Source organism: Paroedura picta, chromosome 2 (assembly GCF_049243985.1).
Source record: "Paroedura picta isolate Pp20150507F chromosome 2, Ppicta_v3.0, whole genome shotgun sequence".
Taxonomy (NCBI): Eukaryota; Metazoa; Chordata; class Lepidosauria; order Squamata; family Gekkonidae; genus Paroedura; species Paroedura picta.
The window spans coordinates 44,327,744-44,348,261 of NC_135370.1; the positions used below are offsets into that span (position 1 = coordinate 44,327,744).

General features: G+C 42.2%; 1 protein-coding gene across 9 annotated transcripts in view; it reads right to left on the reverse strand.

Moving 5' to 3' along the window:
- The window catches only part of PKP4 (plakophilin 4), a 149,221-nt gene that overhangs the window by 110,738 nt on the left and 17,965 nt on the right, over nucleotides 1-20,518 (reverse strand). For 3 of the 9 annotated variants that reach the window (XM_077319986.1, XM_077319990.1, XM_077319985.1), the window contains exon 2: nucleotides 8,923-9,053. The exons of the other annotated variants lie outside the window; for them this stretch is intronic. In XM_077319986.1, coding sequence (XP_077176101.1) covers nucleotides 8,923-9,048 — 126 coding nt within the window. In that variant the 5' untranslated portion in view covers nucleotides 9,049-9,053. The remainder of the gene's footprint in view (nucleotides 1-8,922; nucleotides 9,054-20,518) is intronic. 9 annotated transcript variants of the gene reach the window in all.

A 20,518-nucleotide genomic window follows, 5' to 3' on the forward strand; every position in this document is an offset into this window, starting at 1 on the left:
AAGCAGGCTTAGGATGGGGACTGTTAGTGGGGGCTATCTAGACAGAATATTGTTATTTCTGCTGTTCAGTTTTTGTATTTTCTGGGGTTTTAATGGGGGGTTTAATTGGGGTTTGTTATTGTTCCGAGTATCTGGACGTAACCTGCCAGGAGCCAGCCTGTTTGGGAGTGGCGGGTAATAAAGAAGATCCCCAGCCCTAAAGAAGTAAAGTGGGCCTCAATCAGAACCAGAGCTTTTTGGCCCTGGTGCTTCTCTAGTGGAACCCTCTTCCAGAGGAGATCAGGGGTTAGTGGGACCTAAGTTCCACTGGGCCTGCAAGACAGTAGTTCTGCCTGGCCTATGGTTGAGGCCCCAAAAATCCACCAATGAACTAGCCTCCCTAGTTGGTGGCGGTGGGGTCCCAAGGGATGAAGATTGCCACAAAAGCTACTGCTTTGGAGGGAGGGATTTCCCCCTGCTTTCTGAAACTGCCAAAGCAGAGGTTCTCCTGGCCCCAGCGGGTGTCTGCTATGCCTACATAAAACGGATTTCCTAAGTACTAGTAGGAGATCCCATAGAGTATGTTCTCCATTATACTGGGTCTTTCCTTGTCAAATTTCTTGCCATTATATTTTGAGTTTTTGACAGTACCCAAATATAGGAGATTATTCATGTTGGCTTGACTGAATGTTTTCCCTTTGGAAGAAATGATAGGCTGTCAGGGGAGGATTCTCTTCGCAGACAGGCTTTGTAACTGTGTAGCAGGAAAGATTGGCACTCTAAAACATTATTTATTTCAATCAGACAATGCTAGAACTCCCCTTTTATACATGATATATATGATATGACATGACAATGTTACCTTCTTCACAAAGGATAGCTCAATTATTGGCTGGAATGAAAGCTAAAACTCCCCTAGCAGTAGTAAAGTTCTTGTTGATTGTAATGAAATGTAAACATAAGCGGGTTAATATTTAGTTGATTTTAATTTATCTGGCCTGTCAGTGTGAGCCATTCGAAACCACTGGCTATAAGTACTGATTCATTAATGAAAAGGAAGAAAAGGTAGACTTGATAGGTTAAATATTTTTTTTCCGTTTACCCTGCATTCATTTTAATTCCTGTTTTGTTGGCTTATTCGCAGTTTCATTGTGCACTTCCATTCTTCCAGTTTTACTCCCACCGAAGATATATATTTACATAAAATATTTACATAGTCACCTCTAAAGTGCTTCAAATAGGTAAGGCGTGGCCACCTTAATTACTCTGCAAACAGAAGTCCACTATAAATAAGGATGATTAACTGAAATAAAAAAGGAAGCTCAAGGCGCAAAAAGAAAACACTGCAGCTTCAGTTTGAGCTGAATAAAGTGTGCATAATTGTATTGGAAAACATTCAACTCTGGGCCTTCTGCCATACAGGAAGAAGCATTTAATTACCCAACACTGACACAGTAATATCAACAGAAGACTGAATCTTTAAAAACTGCATGTGATTTCTTAATGCCCTCAATTCTGCCTCTTCCAAGGAATAGACAAGGCTCTCTGTTCATCTAAAACTGACTCATGTGCCCTGAAGGACAACTTTGGGGAATACTTGCAGCTATTTTCAAATTTGTGCTCTAACAGGAGGAAGGAACAGCTTCCCCCTTCCTGGTAATTCCTCTCAATTCGTTTATTCAGATAGGCACGCTTTACTAAGGAGGGGTCAAAGACAGAATTCAAAATTAAATACACATTAGCCAAGTAGCTACCAGTTATTTTCCGTCGTCTAACAATTTTCTCTTGTTAGAGCAATTATATCAGAGCCTCTGCCTGGCATGTTCACATGTCCACTTATGACAAAGTGACTATCAGTGGGGAATCTTAAGGTTAGGGACCTGTGACATTCTGCCCATCATGAAAGGATCCCAGCATGAAGATGGCCTTCAGGAATAAACTACAATGAGTTCCATTCCTGGCCACACCCAAATGTTAAAACCCTAAAGTGGTTTACTCATGCTCCAAAAAATTTGGGATAGACAGAGCTGTAGCTCAACTACTGTATTATGTAAACAAGCAGACTGGACAGACCCCACATATCTTACTTTGCTTTGGTCTTTCAGTTGAGGGTGGAGAAGTATCCAGAAAGAAACTCAACAGGTGCAGTCTGTGAAAACATGTGTTATATACATATCTCATGATTTTGATTAATGGGCTCCCTGGCACCCTGATTTAGGGGAAAAAGTAGAATTCTTTGAAAGTCGTAGTGAACAGGTGGCGTGGAAGCAAGTCATGTTGTGGATATCCCAAGACAGACCTGTGTCTTGTGAACTGGTACTCATATTCCAATCTCCCACCATGTCATGGAAACTTGGATAACCTTGGGCCAGTCATGCAGGCAGGTTAACCTAATGTCACAGGGCTGTTGCAAAGATAACACAGAGGGAAGGAGAACAATGTAAATTGTTTTAGGTCCCCACTGAGAAGCAAAGTGGGGTATAAGTGAAGCAAATATATAAATTGACACAAACATTTACAGCTTAAAGCTCTGTAACCCAGCTGGTTCTTGCATGATTTGACTGGAACCAAAGGATGTATATGAATTTATGCAACATAACAACTGAAGCTTGTGAGCTGTAAATAACAACCCCTTTCTATGCTTTATGAATAGCTAGGATCCCATACTGCACAGCTGGCCAAGCTGTGGCTCTCCAGATGTCAACTGACCACAATTCCCATGAACCCCTGCCAGCATGTGCCATCAGGGCTCATGGGAATTGTAGTCTGTGGATATCTGGAAAGCCAATTTGGCCACCCCTACAATGATATTGGTTTACACTAAGCAAAAAATGTAGGAGGAAAAGAGGTGTGGGAGTGAGAAGCAGAACGGGAATGGCAAACCACCCTGTATTGAGTCTGCCAAGAAAACGCTAGAGGGCATCACCCCAAGGGTCAGATATGACTCGGTGCTTGCACAGGGGATACCTTTACCTTTAAGCAAGTTAATCAGAATTTACATAAATCAGCAACGCTGGATAGAACTACCTGAAATCGGAAGCATCTCAGATTCTCATATTTCTAGAAACAGTATCTGAAGTGGCTGCTGCAGCCACTTCAAGCTTTGTTTCTGGAAGAGTGCAGTTCTGAAATAGCAAAATAGTACAGTTGGGAGACCATAACCAAGGGCTATCAGTGCTGGGAAAAAGCAGCCTAAAACCAATGAAGGAATGTCTGTGTATCAGTGGAAGATCCATGCAATACCATTTTTCAGGGCCAACCAAAAGGGGGGGAAAACATTGTGAAAGTCTCTGAGCTCATCAGAATTCTTCATCAGACTTGACATTACAAAATTTTAAATGGGGAAAAAAAGACATTTCTGGGCTCAAGGCCTTAACAACCTTGTTCTGTCTGCCTTTGGTATAAGATGCTGACTGGCTTGCAAGTTCTAGCTGAACTGCTATAGTACTTGCATTCTGGGAAGAAGAAAAAAAAGTGGAAAATCATTTCATTTTGGAGGGCAAACTGCCCAGCAAGGTCCAAATGCTGCATGTCACTGCAGCATTCCAGGTGACAAAATTTTTTCTTTAGAACCTACATTTCATGAAGAAGGTACCCAACCAGGTATTCTCAGAATAATTTGCCATTGTTTCCATATAAAATTTAAATATTTTTGAAGCATTGTTATTTTACTATTACACAATTGATTTCTGACAGAAGAAAGAGTACAACATGTCAGGAACTTTAAAAACAAATAGTGGAAGTTGTACACAGAGATATTCAAGGCTCTGTGAGCAGGCAACCAGCCTTGCACACACTGTTCCTATTTCAAAAATAAACTGGAAATTGAGCCAGATTGCATCCCTTGCAAGACAGATTCTCTGTAACAAATTTCATATGGATGGTACAAATAGCCTAGAATGTATGAGGAATCAAATCTTCAGACACATAATAAGAACATGCTTTTTTCCTACCTGGCTTATGATGAGAACCCTTTGGTGTTCCATAACAAAACAGATACAACACAATGATTCAGCAGAGAGAAAATAATATTTAATGTATTATGATTTGATACCAAGCTTTCTCAACCAGGATTTCATGAAATCCTCTAGTTTCTTGATGCCCCTATAAGGGTTTCCCCAAAGGGGTGGGAATTATTTAAAAAATGTATTTTAAACATGTGTTAAACATTTATCGGGTTATATTACCATATATGTTCATGTCAATTTGCCCCCCCCCCAAATGGCCAATGATGGGCCTGGAGGGGGTGCAAGGGGGGGCTTGGGGGCATGTACACAGGTATGCTTTCCAACCATATTCTGCACAATCACTGTACTTCTGGGTCTTCTTGAAGCTTGAAGAATGATTCAGGGGGTTCTCAATGGTGAAAAAGTTGAGAAAGGCTGCTTTATACATATAAAAATTATGATTGCTGAAAAAGCCAGAAGCCAAGTGACTGTTACTTCCTTCTTGGAAGGAAGGTAGTCACCCTTCTCATCATCACGATACTTGTATTAACAACTGGCATTCAATAAAAGCCATGTTTCAGCTGTGTTATATTAACAGAAAACCCTCCTATACAGGAATTTTTCTCCCCAAGTATGAAAATATAGCCTGCTTATCTTTAGTTGTCAGTGCTCTTGTGCTGCAAATCAGTCAGGTTAGATGGGCTAAAAGGAGGTTATGAAGCACTCACAAATGCCAGTGCTCAGGTGAACTGTCCTTGGAGAAACTGAAAAATAAGAACATCTCCCTGTGTACAATGTGGTTGGCTTAGGGTTGCTAGCCAAAAGCTGGCAGCCAAAGGGTGTCTTTGGAGGGCACAACTGATGTCACTCAATGATGTCACTCAATGCCCTGACATTCCCGGCCCTAGGGAAGCACGCCTAGCCTCGACCAGGGCCAGGGCCTTTTTGGTCCTGGCCCCCACCTGGTGGAATGAGCTCCCGGGAGAGCTGCGGACCCTGCGGGACCTTTCAACATTCCGCAGGGCCTGCAAGACGGAGCTCTTCTGCCAGGTCTATGGTTGAGGCTGGGGCTGCTGTGGTACATCGACTGGTCTCCCCTGGGCTTCTTCTTGGACACCGTTGACCTCCTTCTCCTCCACCCCCCCTTTTTTAGGAAGGGGGGTAGGAAGGGGATTTTATTATTGTGCCGCCATGCTGTGATGTTTTTAAGTCTTTTAATGGGAGTTTAATGGAGTTTTAAGACACTGTAACCCGCCACGAGCCATTTGGGAGTGGCGGGAAATAAATCAAAATAATAATAATAATAATAATAATAATAATAATAATAATAATAATAATAATAATAATAATAACAACAACAACAACAACAACAACAACAACAACAACAACAATAACAATAATAATAACAACAACAACAACAACAATAATAGTTTCTGGTTTGTATCCATAAGTGATGTCATGACACCCTCCAAGTTTGCTTCTCTCTATAGGGACTTCTTGCCATAGAGATGTATGATTCCTAGGATGTCATAACATTTCCAGGCACAAGCTACAAGTAATGTCATAACGATGCATGTCATGATGTGCTGTCACTCCCCGCTCCTGCAGAGGCAACAAGCCCAGTGGGGCCTGGAACCAATGCATGAGAATTTGCTTTATGCTCCCAGAAGAATGGCAAACGTAGGTAGGAACCTGGGTCTGGACCAGACTGTGCTTGTACATAGTATATTTGCCTTCGTTTGATAATCTCCAATAACAAACGGAAATAAAATCTGAAATGAAAACTATGATTACTTTTTGTTTCAATTTCCTCCAACACATAGAACCATAACTTTGAAATCATTCTGAATCAGATTTTGCTCAACCTGAAATGGAGCACATAAGTAGTGCAGAGAGAAACAATGAAGCTAAAGGTGCCCCATTTACCTCTGCAAAAGAAACTAAAAATAGTGTGTTCAGTTTTCATGTTTCCCCCTTGAATGTAAACAACCAGTATTATATGCTATCGTCTTTATATTTTTATGAGCATTCCTATGAAATGAAGCTTTCAATGTGCTTGACTGTAACAATTAAAATAATCTAATTACCTCCTGATCAAATATTTTAGTTCAAATACTATGTAACTATTAGAACATTTTTTGCTATATTTATACTCCAAATAAAATTAATGTATCTTACATTTTTTAGATCAGTTTACCAAATATGAGGTCTTGTATGTGCTTGCTGAGGGATAATGTGTGTTTGTGGAGGAGGGGGGGAGATAAACCGATATGAAAAACAAATATGCTAAGTCAGATCACGCTATTTAAATTATCAGAAAGTTTTCTGGTTAAATTAATTTCCCCCAAAAAACCACATCACTGCTCCCATCTCCAGCTATCAACCACCATCATGCCTTTGGAGAGAAGAGCAGCAGCAGACTGGCAGCTGTCCATTATGGATGAAAACTTTACTGTGTATCCCTGCCCTGAGTCACATACCATGTAATGTTTTAATTGGTCTTGCTAGAAGAAGAAGAGTGGGTTCTTATATGCCGCTTTTTTCTACCCGAAGGAGGCTCAAAGTGGCTTACAGTCGCCTTCCCTTTCCTCTCCCCACAACAGACACCCTGTGAAGTGGGTGAGGCTGAGAGAGCCCTGATATCACTGCTTGGTCAGAACAGCTTTATCAGTGCTGTGGTGAGCCCAAGGTCACCCAGCTGGCTGCATGTGGGGGAGCGGAGAATCAAACCCGTCTTGCCAAATTAGAAGTCAGCACTCCTAACCACTACACCAAACTGGCTCTCTATTGGATTGCAGTGCAGTCAGCTACTTTGGGGCATTTTTTTAGGATTACAAAGTAGGGTTAAACACAAATAAATTTCACCACAAAAATACCACTGGAACATATAAAAGAAAATGAAAAACTTCATGTGCTACTATAAAATATTCTTTGGCACAAGGACAGCCTGGAATGCTTTGAGGACTTTATTTTGATGCCATTTTTATAAGAATGCACTTTTTCTAGGATATTATAAGCTGCAGCAATTCTTAGCATTACTGTGATATTGAGCAAACCTGCAATAACAAACAAAACAGCTCTTCATAGTATCTGCAGTTTGGTTTGTACTGTAATCATTATGTTCACTGAGAACCATCATGGTGTGCTGATTACAGCAGTCTACCCACTTGCATCTGATTAGAGCAGGGATTCTCACTGAGGGTTCCAGGGAAGCCTGGGGTTATGTGAGAGCTCCCCAGGGATTACGCTGCCTTCCCCAGAAGTTCAGGGGGCCACTGAGAGCACTAGAGCCCACTTCCCCTGCTGCTCCACAATGGAAATGTCTCTTTCTCCACAATGGAAATGGTAAACAATTGATGGATTGATTTGCTAGCTCTTACGTCTACGCCCACTTCTCTGAAGGGATATATCACAGCTTCTTGGGTTCTCCAAAAGCCTAAAAAATACTCCAGGGTTCCCTCCACAGAAAAAAAGGTTGAAAAAGGACGGATTAGAACATCTTTTATCAACTTTTTTTACCATTGATAAACCCCTGAAACATTCTTCAGGTATTATAAAACACCAGAAGTGGCACAATTGTTCAGAATATGGTTGGGAAGTATAACTGTGTACACAACAACCCAGGGCCCCTCCAGACCAATCATTGGCAATTTGGAGGAGCGACATGACTGTATAGTCATATCACATGGTATATGTTTAACAAACTGTAAAAATATATTAAAAATTAATTAACTCCCACCCATTCGGGAAACCCTTCCACGGCTGTCAAGAATAATCCAGGCTTTCAAGAAACCCCGTATTAGAGTGTCAAGACTGGGATGTGGGAAACCCAGGCTTGAATCCGCACTCTGCATGGAGGCTTGCTGGGTAATCTTGGGCCAGTCACACACTCTCACAGGGCTATTGTTGTGATGATAAAATGGCAAGGGGAACAATGTAAGCTGCTTTAGGGAGAACAGTGGGGTATAGGTGAAGTACAATAAAATAAAAATCTGCCTGGGATGGGTAGCCGTTAGACAAGTACAGGAACTGAACCTTTGACAGAGCCACAAAGATAACAACTTCCTCTGTGCAGTTTCTGTAACAATCTACCAAATTGCCTGCTGTTCTCATGCTATCATTTTTATTTCTTCAATGCGCTTTTGCTGAACTTCATGTCGTTGGTTTTAAAATCTAAAACTAATATGGTTTCAAAATGCTTTCAAACTCTTTCTCATTTTGTAATGCCTCCAGATATCCCAGCCTCTTCTTTCGTCCACAGCAAGATACTCAACAGCACTAACTCCAAGAATTACCGTTAGACTGATTTTCCAGTCCAGTGTTTATTTTTATTTATTTATTACATTTCTATACCTTGTGGCTCAAGGTGGTTTCTCACAATTCATCCCAGGACAAGACCCATGACACTGCTATGCCTGAAACTAAGTGAAGGGGTCATATACTGAGTACTGCCAATGAGAGATTAAATGCAAGGCTGTTCTAGGAAGAAAAATGGAGTAGATATTGCCTTCTTCGGCATATATTTTCCAGTTAAATATATGCCCATCTCATGGCAGCCTTCTCTATTTCACATTTCTCCAATGATATCTGACTAAATCAAAAGCTTTGCAGACATTCTATGAATTATATCTGTCTGCTAAAATAGCAGGTGGGTGGAAGGAAGGAAGGAAAGAAAGAAGGAAAGAGGGAAAGAAGGCAGGCAGGCCAGCCATGGTAACCAATTTCCCCCTGTATATCAATGCTTACTGCTGGCAATCAATTTTCTGTAAGCATCAAAACATTCTGTCTCATGACTGAGTATATTTCAGAGCTGAAAGTCACACGAATAGGATTGTACCTTAGCAATGCTTACAGATATTTTTTTTAAATAGAGATACTGTATGAATAGGTAGGCTGAGCCAAGTCTACCAAATTAATATATCACTTTTAAGCTTGCTCACACATGAAGTCTCAGTTAGTAGTATTTATGGAGGTTTGTTTGTTCTTTAAAGAATACCTGTTCTTTTACAGACGCCAGAATAGTGGTGGCAGTAGCCTCTGTTTCCATGCCTGGGCTTGTGGAAGATTCTTGGGGATTCTGCTGCAGCCCTTCCTCCAAGGGGGTCTGCTCAGGAGCTGGCATGTTGCCTATAAAAAGAAAACCAGTGTGATAGTTGGGATTTGTGCATTCTGTGGACGTCTCGCTTTAATTGCCACCTGAAATACTCGCGCCCTGTCTTTTCCCCACCTGGAGCCAGAACTAGCTTATGCCAAACTTAAAAAACCATAATCCCCCCCCCACACACACATCATTTTAAAACCAATGCTCAAAGTCTCTGCAACAAAACCTCATTATCAAAATGACACCAACAACAAGACAGTCTCCATGTGCCTTCCAGGAGTAACTAACCTCTCTTCGTGATGGAATATTAAGCGACAAGACCAAAGCTGGGGTACAGGCTCATATCCAAAGAGTCAGTCCTCATTAACATACTACAAAAGCCTAAAATATTCCATAGAATCATTTGTGTTTTTGAAAGCAAGGAAGTGCTACTCATATGCCATGTAATAGGGCCAAGGAAAACTCCCGTTATGACAGAGAAGGGTTCTCATGGGGAAACCTAGCCTAGAATGAAAGATCTTTTTTTACAAGCAAATAACTAAATATCCTCATGATGTGCAAAACTGAGGTTAATGAAGTCCAGTCTCCAATAGCAATTTTATTTTTTATACGTACTTGTGACATTGGTTAACGAAGGTGCTTTTTCACAAAATAAGAAGTATTCATTTTGTCAGACAGACCTTTTTTACGGTCGTAAAGGTAAAGGTATCCCCTGTGCAAGCACCGGGTCATGTCTGACTCTTGGGGTGACGGACGCCCTCTAGCGTTTTCATGGCAGACTCAATACGGGGTGGTTTACGGTCATAGACCAGCATAAAAATCATTTTGTCATCTAACAATGATAGGGGAGCAGATTTGCTATTTATCAGTTATGACTATATATTTTATGGCAGTGAAAGATTTCTACAAAGTGTGCTCAGATAACCCTCATGTCACACAGGACCATTAACAAAAATCACTACACCATCAAAAATCAGGTGTTCCATGCCACTATTGCAATTTAACATGAAGGTACCCTGCAGCTATGTAAAATACTGGAGAAGTGGCTGAGCTAGAAAAATAAGATGATTAAGAAATATATATGTTTTTTTAGAAGAAGAAGAGTTGGTTCTTATATGCCGCTTTTCCCTACCCGAAGGAGGCTCAAAGCGGCTTACAGTCGCCTTCCCATTCCTCTCCCCACAACAGACACCCTGTGGGGTAGGTGAGGCTGAGAGAGCCCTGATATCACTGCCCGGTCGGAACAGTTTTATCAGTGCCGTGGCGAGCCCAAGGTCACCCAGCTGGTTGCATGTGGGGGAGCGCAGAATTGAACCTGGCATGCCAGATTAGAAGTCCGCACTCCTAACCACTACACCAAACTGGCTCTACTACACCAAACTGGCTTTAAGACTCGCGCAGACAAAAAATCAGAAGAGGAGGAGCAGAAGAAAATCGGTTGTCCTCAGGGCTACTTTTTATCATTTACTCTCTCCCTAAGTTATCAGACCTGTTTGGCTGACCAGAAGCCTTCTGATGATCATCATGTTACACTTCAGACATATCCATGAACTGCATTTCAAAATATGACCAAAGAAGAAATTAACTCATAATGTTTTGCTAGCTTATTGGTCCACCTATGCCACATTTGGTAAATGGCTGCACATATATTGTCTTCTCTATTCTTCCCCATTCCACATGTGAGAGGAAATTCCCATCAGTTCAACTTGTACAGTTTTAACAGTTATGCCTTCAGACAATCTGTCCAGTGAAGGAACATCTCTGAAGTCTTCTTTGTGAACAATTCAATACTAGAATGGTTTCTCCAACTACAGAAGCATGAGTTTGATGAAGATTGGCTTTTATAGATAAAACAGATTTGTCATCATAAACACCTTCCTTATTATCCAGAACCATATAATATAATGATTAAGTGCACCCTTTCCCTCTCAATAGTGATATAGTGACCCAAAGAACTAACACTCTGAATTTAGCACAGTTATTGTAATTATGTGCTATCATTCTTCTGGAGGCATCTTTCCAAGTGATGATAGCCATTAAAACTATTGATTATAATTCATCACTGTTTTGTGTGGTTTGATGGTAAATGCAAATTTGATGTCCAGAATGTTCGATAATAAGCAAGAAACTTCTGCAATCAATCAGTTAAAGCATAGGATACTGCCCAGATAATCATTCTAATTCCTGATGCCTCCTCAGATGACAGTGCTTTGGATCTGTATTTTCCAGATACTTATCTTAATGCAGTTTATTTTTTATGACATTTTAATATTATAACTTTCCACACAGTGGAAATTCAGCCAACAAATGCTGTCAGAGTGCTTTAACGGGGGGGGGGGGGAGAGGAGATAAACATGAAATAACAACTTAGCTACTTGGACTTTCGCAGGATAACTAAGAAAAATGACTTCTACTTTCACACGATTATACTGTGAGAAATGACAACATGACCTCAAAGTATTGCTGTAGCATAAAAACCTGTGACTCAGTAGGCTTGGCTTAGGGAACCAGCAATAAAACACACTTCACTTTCATTTTTAAGTTTCACATTTCCAGAGTCTTATGATTTGCTGTTAAAATAAGCTTACATTTGCTAATTTTTTTTTTAAACCTACACAAGCCAACTGAGACTGTCATGTTCTTTCGGAGAAGCTATGTAGATAATAGAAGCTTTCCTGTAATTTTTAACTAATCTACTTCAGCTAAGTAGACAGTGCAACAAGACAGTACCATAAATAAGAGTGCAGTTATGTAAAACTGAAATATTAAGATTCAATTAAAAACAATGCATTAATCGAGCCCATTAATCTTTTAACTCAGTGATGAGTTTCTTACCTCCTTAAAATGTATGCATTTTGACCAGCACAGCATACACCAAGCCCTAACACGTTTTCTTTGCCTTTAGAAAGCCAGACTCAATTTCCAGCTTTCAGGGTTTTATATTTTAACTAGGGACAAAGCCCGTTGCATTCAGGAATACAATGGGTGCTATGTTTTTTTTTGGGGGGGTGGAAGAACTCTACTGATGCCCTCTCCCTCCCCACGGGACCTGGAAAGGCTACAGGCTGGAGGCCCCCGGACACTCACCGGCAGGGGCAGCTCTCATGCAGCAGGGATCTGCAGCCTCGGAGAGAAGTGGAAGGAGAAGGGGGTGGTAAGGGGTGAGGGACAGAAGGCGATTGGCTGGCTGCTGGACAGACAGGCAAGCTGTTTGTTGTAGGAGGCACTCATGGGCGGGACAGCCGCCCTGAGTAGGTGTTTAAGCCATGAGACCAGCTTCTCCTCCTAGCCCTTACCAGAAATATTAAGTGGAACAGATGCCCAAGTATTCTGATCACTGCTACCACACAGTCTAACCTTTTCATGGTGTCTCAGTTATTAAAGCAATAACAGACATCTTGTAGTATATGAAAAAATATTGGTTAACACGGATGTCATTACAAGCTAACTTCTAATCCCAACCTTACTTCTCTCCAATTTCACAAAATTTAGTACTTTACAATATTTGCCCAATATTCAATATTCAAGTAATATCTCAATATTTGTCCCAGTATCGAAAACAACGGGTTAATAAATAAATCAGACTACCAGCAGGTTCCACTGAGTGCCATGGGCCCCATAGGTAGCATGCTGGGGATCCATATTGTACGCCAGGCTATGTAAAATGTGGGGTTTGCCCCTATAGTATTTTTTAAAAAGATGCCTCAATTTAGCAATGTAAAAAGGTGTCTTTCAGCTTAGTGCTAGCACATTGTGCAATGCATAGTAGTTACAACAAAAAATAACTACACTCGGCAACAAGGATAAAACACTGTGTTCCCCCAAGGCTTATTAAGACTCATTTTAGTAAGGAAATTTCACCTTCATTGTTCCATGTAACATTGGTAGCTGACATCTGATAATTATAGCCTATTGCTTTTAATTAAAGAATCTTCTCCAACTCATTGCTTAAATGACTTGCAGTATTGGCAAATGAGTGCAAGAATAGAATGAATATGTTACTAAATAAAGTTTAATATTAAAAATAAGAAGCATGCTACTAGAAAATATGAGTTATACTACTGCAAAGGTTTAGATAATGATATCCATGTTTCATATAAAAATACGACCAAACAAATTATTTACTGAAAATAAAATAAAATAACACCAAAATACTAACCTGATAAAACACCATTTATAGGTGGTTTGTACATAGCAATATATTTTCTTCTTCCTGCTCATATAATGTTTAACCACTTTTATTACTGCATGCTCTAAATATAGGTTTTGCAAAAGATAAAATTATGCACTGACAGTCAACTATTCATCTGTGGCGCCAAATAAATGGCACTACTTTGCTAAATATATGCTACAGTCAGGTAGCTTATCTCTATAGGTTTTGTCTGAAAGGTAAACTGAAGGATAAAACATATTACAAGTTAGGAACACTTGAGGGGGGTTAATCCCTTTTAAAGAATGTATGTATGCCCATTTTTGCACAGTAGACAACAGTACATAAGGGCAACTCAGTCAAAATCCTTATTTACCCAAGAAGAGGACTTGGTTTTTATATGCCATTTTTCTCTGCCTGGACTCTCAAATCAGCTTACAATCGTCTTCCCTTTCCCCTCTCGATCATTGCTGTGGCAAGCCCAAGGTCACTCAGCTGGCTACATATGGAGGAGCAGGGAATCAAACCCGGGTCGCTACACCAAGCTGGCTCTGGAGTACAAGTTAGCCCCCCCCCCCCAATAAGGTGTCCCATCACCAGTTTGGTGTAGCGGTTAGGAGTGCGGACTTCTAATCTGGCATGCTGGGTTCGATTCTGCACTCCCCCACATGCAGCCAGCTGGGTAACCTTGGACTTGCCACAGCACTGATAAAGCTGTTCTGAACGGGCAGTGATATCAGGGCTCTCTCAGCCTCACCCACCTCACAGGGTGTCTGTTGTGGAGAGAGGAAAGGGAAGGCAAATGTAAGCTCAATTTCTAGGATTCTGCATTTTATAATTGTATATAATGACTAGGAGGAAAGCCCATTTTAAAAATGGGCCTTGGAGGGTTAAGGGAAAGCCCCCCCTCCTGTGCTCCCTCCTCCCAGCTCCCCACTCAGGCAAGGGGTGACAGAAAGCCCCCCCCCCTGCCGGATGGGACTTGGCAGGAGCTGCTGCTTGGCCCACGAAGGGCTCTCGCTTCATGTGCAATGTGGCGAGAGGCCTTCGCGGGCCAATGGATGAGGGAAAGCTCTGTCCCTGCCGGGCTGGCCAGAAGTTAGAAGCAGAGAGCTGAGATCGTATTAGCCTTTCTTAGCCAAGACCTCCATCCTGATTGGAACTAAACTATTATGATAGGCCATTCCTGTCTGAGGTCTATGACTAACTAATGAGTAAACATTCCTAGGGCAGGGGCTATGACTTATGAGTAAACTTGTTCTGGGGTAGAGGCTTTTCCTGGCTGCCCTAGGTCCCAGAGGGCCATTAGAGGGGATTTCTGGAGCTCCCACAACCCTCCCCCTTCCAGAAAGTCCACTGCCCCCCATGTCCTCTGACTTGAAAGAGGCCAGGGAAACTTACTGGCAGTGGGGCATGTTCTGAGGCTGCCTCCTCTCCCACCCAACAAACTTCTGTAACCAACAGGACGTTATAGGTGGAGAGCTGAGCCCCTTATTGTCCCTTCCTGGGTGAGGGCTCTCTTCTATTCGGGGCTAAACCAGGGTGATTCATTCCTAACTGAAGGCCATCTCCTGATGGGGGAATATTTCCAGGGGGGCAATCAGGGAGTAAGATATCTGCATGCTATTTGAGCAGGTTGGCCCTCATCGGTAGAGTGCAATTTGAACTGATTGGCAGTGCTCTCTCTTTATTGGTGGCACACCTTGAGGGAGAGCCAATCAGGTAGCATATGAGCTGTCCACTTGAGCTTTATTAAGTTTAGTGATAGTGATGCCTTCAATAACAATTATTATTATTTTGTTTTTCCTGGATGGCTCAGGGCAGGTAACAACAGGTTTTAAAAACAATCAATACAAACTGACCTACAATTTGTCATCTGTTCCCCACCAAGGATTCACAAGGCTGAAAAGCAGTAGTAAGGCAAAAACTGGGCTATCGCAAGTCAAGGAAATGAGTGGAACATGGGCAAAAAGACGTAAACTCAGCTTCCACTGGAAAAGAATAGAAATGTTGAAGAATTTAAAAGATAATATTATGCAACATTATTCTTGTCCCATAGTGTAACAGTGAATGGAGGCTGAGCATTTCTCTTGCCTTAGTCACAAAAAAGGCTAGACTGTACAGCTGCTTTCATATGATCAGTGATTTCCTGCCTTGTGTAGGTGGCAGCAATTTTATAACTGCAAGCTCATATGATTTTTCATAAATTGTAGTAACTCCTATTTCCCTTCCCTGCCTTTCCCTCTGAGCAACAGAGCACTTTCAAATACTTCTCAGCCTTTCCCACTGCCATTATCACCTGAAGGCTAAGAAGAAGAAAATACAATCTCCTTAAAATACTCAATAAGCTGCATAAAGACTTCCATTTCCTTGAATGTCTGCCTCATTTAATTTTTGAATTTTCAACTAGGTTCCCCAAATCTACTTGCCTGACAGCAACAAGTGCTGCTGCTCCAGCTGGGATAAAGATCCCCTCCCCTCCATCCCCCTGAGGTCCTCCTCTAACTGCAAAGGGGAACATGAAGGCAGATAAAATGTCTCTCTTCTTCTACAATTCCTGGAGAGCTATGCATGAAGGAATGGCACTTTCCCCTTTTCACTGGACACTGACAAGATTTGGTAAGGGGAGCAACAGTATACTGCTACTGCTACTTCTGCCAAAAAGTCTGCATACTGGAGAAAAAATTAGTATCTCCCAATTTCTTTGTGAATGAAGAGAGAGGGGTATTTCTCAGCCTCACTTCCTTGTTCTACTTCATTTATACCTTTGTCTTATACCTTTTGCCTCCCTTCCATGTCATCTTCACAACAGCCCTGTAAAGTAAGTTTGGAGCCAGTTTGGTGTAGTGGTTAGGAGTGCGGACTTCTAATCTGGCATGCCGAGTTCGATTCTGCGCTCCCCGACATGGGCGCTGATAAAGCTGTTCTGACCAAGCAGTGATATCAGGGCTCTCTCAGCCTCACCCACCTCACAGGGTGTCTGTTGTGGGGAAAGGGAAGGAGACTGTAAGCCACTTTGAGCCTCCTTCAGGTAGAGAAAAGCGGCATATAAGAACCAACTCCTCTTCTTCTAGGTAAGGAGTGTATAACTGGCCCAAGGTCACCCGGCAAGCTTCCATGGTACAAGTGGGATTTGAACTTTGGACTGCCAGATCCTAGTCCAACTCTTCAGTTACTAGACGACAATGGATGGGCTTTTTCAAAAGTTGGCTATTGCAAAGCATGGATTTCCACTTGTGAAAAATCTAGCATGGCAACAGAGAATGGACCCTGCTGTCCACCCCACAGAATTCAGAGAAAGGATAAGAGTTTGTGCCGACTACTTAAAACATGACTAGCTAGTAAGAAAAGACATATTGTTGATCTCTGTGACTAGGCATTCAGGAGTATTCAGGAGTGCTTGGTGGCTTTCAAAGCCAGGAATATAACTACGATATATAATGAACATTTCTGAAAGGCTGCTTCCACAGAGAGGAATACGGGTTTTTGCAAACCAGCATATGTCATCACTTGATAGAGCCTTTCACAATTTTATTATTGTTGAGAAGCCTCTGAAGCATTCTTCAAGCTTCAACAAACCTCAGAAGTGGGGCGACCATGGGGAGTGGGTGAGCTGCCTATTTCCCACCCACCCCCATCTCCCAAGAGGCAAGCTTTGAAAGAAGGCTGTAGGGGTAAGCTGCCTCCTTCCTGCCTGCCCACATCTCCCAATGACTGGGCCAGGCTGGGTAGGGAAGGGCGTGGGGAGGTGGGCTGCCTCCTTTCTGCCCCGCCCCCACATCTCATAAAGACTAGCCTAGGCAGGGAATGTTGTGTGGGAGCTGCCACCTTCCCACATCTCCCAATGGACTGGCTGGACAGTTAAGGCTATTGGGGGGGGGCTGCCACTCTCCCATCCTTCCACATCTCCCAAGGGCCAGACTGGGTGGGGAAGGTTGTTGGATCCCCCTAGCCCCTCTGAGGAGAAGGAGAGTGGGGGAAAGCAAAGAGCACTCCAATGGCCAACTGCAGGGCCATAGGGAGGTGTTTAGGGCCCAGGTACTGTTAGGGAGGACTCCTCAGAGGAAAAGGTTTGTCAGGAGCTCCCAGCTTCAGCTGGATGAGAGTTTAGCCCAGCCAAATGTTAAAAAGGCAGAGAGCTCTAAGCAGCAGGAGAGAATGAAGCTGCAGACAAACCAGAGTTTAGATTCCAAAGTTTTTGCAGGAGCTCCTCATTCCTCTGCCCAGCCTCCAGCTGCAGCTCCCTGCCTTGTCAGCTCACCTGGTTCACTTGAGCCAATTAAACAATGCCAGCTATGAGCTAGAAGAGAGCTACAGTCTAAAAGGCACCACACCATATTAGCAAGATAGTTGCTGACTGCAGAAGATGGTGAGTCATCACAGAGTAAGGACTGAGAGGCTGCTGAGAGCCAATATTAACTTGAGGCTGAGAGGCCTGGGTTGTGGAATTCTACTTCTGCTGATGCCCTTGGACTGCCTGAAGGAACCCTTGACTTACCTGACTAAGTTAAGACATTCATTGCATTCTGTCTATCCTATGGCATTCTGTTTATTAAATACTGATTCTGTCTGCCTTCCTGGCAGCTTATCCATCCATCCTTCCAGCAGAGAGCTGAAACCTGAGACAAAGGAAACAGCTGACTTCCCTCCATTGCTTGGGGGAGATGGAGGGTGGGAACAGTCTGAATATGGGGCAACTTACCAGCTGCAGAGGCTTTCAGAGAGGCCAGCACTTGTTCTATCCAGCAAGCAGCAGGGAGAGGAATAAGAGGACAGATAAGCCCCACAACTGCCCCGCATAGGAAGAGTGGCACACCCCCAGGGAGGGCCAATCAGGTAGGTTGTGGGTTGTTGTCTGATTGATTATTTAACTCCAACCCATTCAGAAAATCCTACCAGAACTGACAAGAAATGCTAGAATTTCACAAAACCTGGTTGGGAAAGCCTGACTTAATATATGGTTTATACACTTTTGTCAAGTCATACCTTAGTAAACCTAAACTAAGAAACTTAACCAAGCATCCTTAGAGTTTGGGGGAAATCACTTGTTAGATAAATGGCCTCAATGACGATCAAACAAAACCTGAACAATTACTCCCTTGCCCATTTCTTCAAGACTGAACAAGGCCTAATTTACAATTCCCCCCTCCCCTTATTTACTAAATAATGGTCTCGCCGACTTAGTCCTGAAAGGTGCCCAGGTGAGACAAAAATCAGTCCTACTACCCAATGCCTTACAATGTGCACCCGAAACTATGCAGCCCAGTGTCATAACCTGGGCAGCTCCAGCTTTATACACCTCCTGACATGGCCACTGCAATGGATATGTCTCAGACTCAATTAACCACTCACTGGCAGGCTGCCTTTTCTGTCCGGGCAACTTGCCCAGACTGAGTTTGAGCCCATCAATACACTGCACCTAGATTTACAACTGCATCTTTGCTTTTTGTCTCTGGCTCTTGGACTTTCATCTGAACCCCTGTAAATTTTGCTCACTGTTGGCTCTGCTTGTTTATTCTTTCTATACCCTCACACTACTGAGCTCTGCTGCTATGATAAATCCCTCCTGCATCATTTAGGATCGTTATATCCAAGCTAGATGTTGGCAGGACTGTGCCCTCCAAAGTTACTAAGGGGTCAAAATTCAAGGTGAAAGAGGAACAAGCTTCTTAAAACATCTACAGGGGTGATAGTCTGGTTAAAGTGCTAAGCTAAGACCAAGCCCATAAAACCTGCAGGTTAGAGTACAAGGAAGAATGTAATTTATCATACTCCTTAAGTGTGCTGTTGGGTACCTAAATAGAAAACTCCCTTACTGAAGTCAACACACTTCAAATGTCTGAACTTAACTCAGCACTGGGTTAAGTTTTATAGCGGGATAATTATGTTGTTCAATAATATTTTCTGGATCACAAGAGCAAGTGATTCATGGAGCAAGTCCAAGTTTTTGCTCTATTTTGTAAAAGCCTCACAGAGGTGATCGGATGGATTGTGCTTCATTTCACTGTAACTTCTGCCTCAGAAACAGCACATTCTGCATTCATAGGTACCCTCCAAATTTAGTCCTTTCTAGCTCATTTGCTTTACAAGTTAGCAGATAGTAGCATCAAATCTGAGAAGGCACGAGAGGGTGTCCTAAAATACCATCCGTTCCTTCCTTGCTATAAATCAGACATGCAGCAATGAATTTATGAATAAAGAGATCCAGCAATGCAACATTTCTTCCTACTATTCCACTAATAAGTTCCATGGCCTGAACCAAAGGTTAAAGAAAACGTAATTTCCAAACAAAAAAGCTACATCCACTACTATCTTTTTCAGTTACTAAATGTAAAATAAGAATAAATTATACACAAGGAATTTTACGGTGATTTGCAAAGTAGATCCATGTGCAACGAAGTGCATTATTTTATTAAGAAGAAAAATAGGGAAAACCACAATTTTGATTTAAAATGAGGTTGGTGGAAAATGATCACTGGTTACGTACCAAGGAGTGGAAGTACCAGTAACCTGGAAGGATTGCATGTGGTAGGCTACCTGGCCAATCCGGCCTTACTGCATCGGTAATTTCTGCCATTGGATGGAAATACCTTATGTAGAATCAGTCCACTTGGTGATTGTTGAATGACATGACTAGCAGTATACTGAAGTGGCTGGCGATTAGATCAAATGTCCCTCCTCAGGGGCCATTCTTCCTCCTACTTGTATGCTGCAGTCCGCTCATATATGTTTGGTGAGGATTAACAGTAGGTTCAGTTTATCAGATGTCTTGATTGCTTCTCTGTGTAAAGAACAGGATCTGAAGCCCCCTTGCTTGTTCATGTAGATTTTGGCCGCCACGTAGTCTGTTAGAAGTGAAAGTGAATCACGTAACCTTCGAAGTGAAACACAGGACTCGGTAGATTGCCCAAAGCTCCAAAACATTTATTGGAAGGGACATCTCGGACGATAATCATAGTCCTTGGGTGGTAATTCTGTCCAGTATTGCATCCCAGGCCTCAGGCTTGCATTTGTTAAAATTTGTTATTCCTCAGTAATGAAGTTGGATTTTTCCTGTTTAAGGTTTCTGTCCTTCATCCATCATAAATAGACACTGATTTTCAGTGTCAACTTTATTAATGCATCTTGTTTTCTGGCAATTTGTAACTGAAAAGACCTGCAGGAATGTTGGAATTGACACAAGTGCCTACTGCCCCACTGGACTGTGTCTAAGTTGGCAGTCAGAAGGCTCATGAAGCTTACGTTTTATGACTGCCATGTCTTTGGTCTTTTTAAGAAACTTTCTTGGGTGTAAGAAAAGGACGATTTAGGTTTCTGCCTAACGTATTTCGAAGTGCTCTA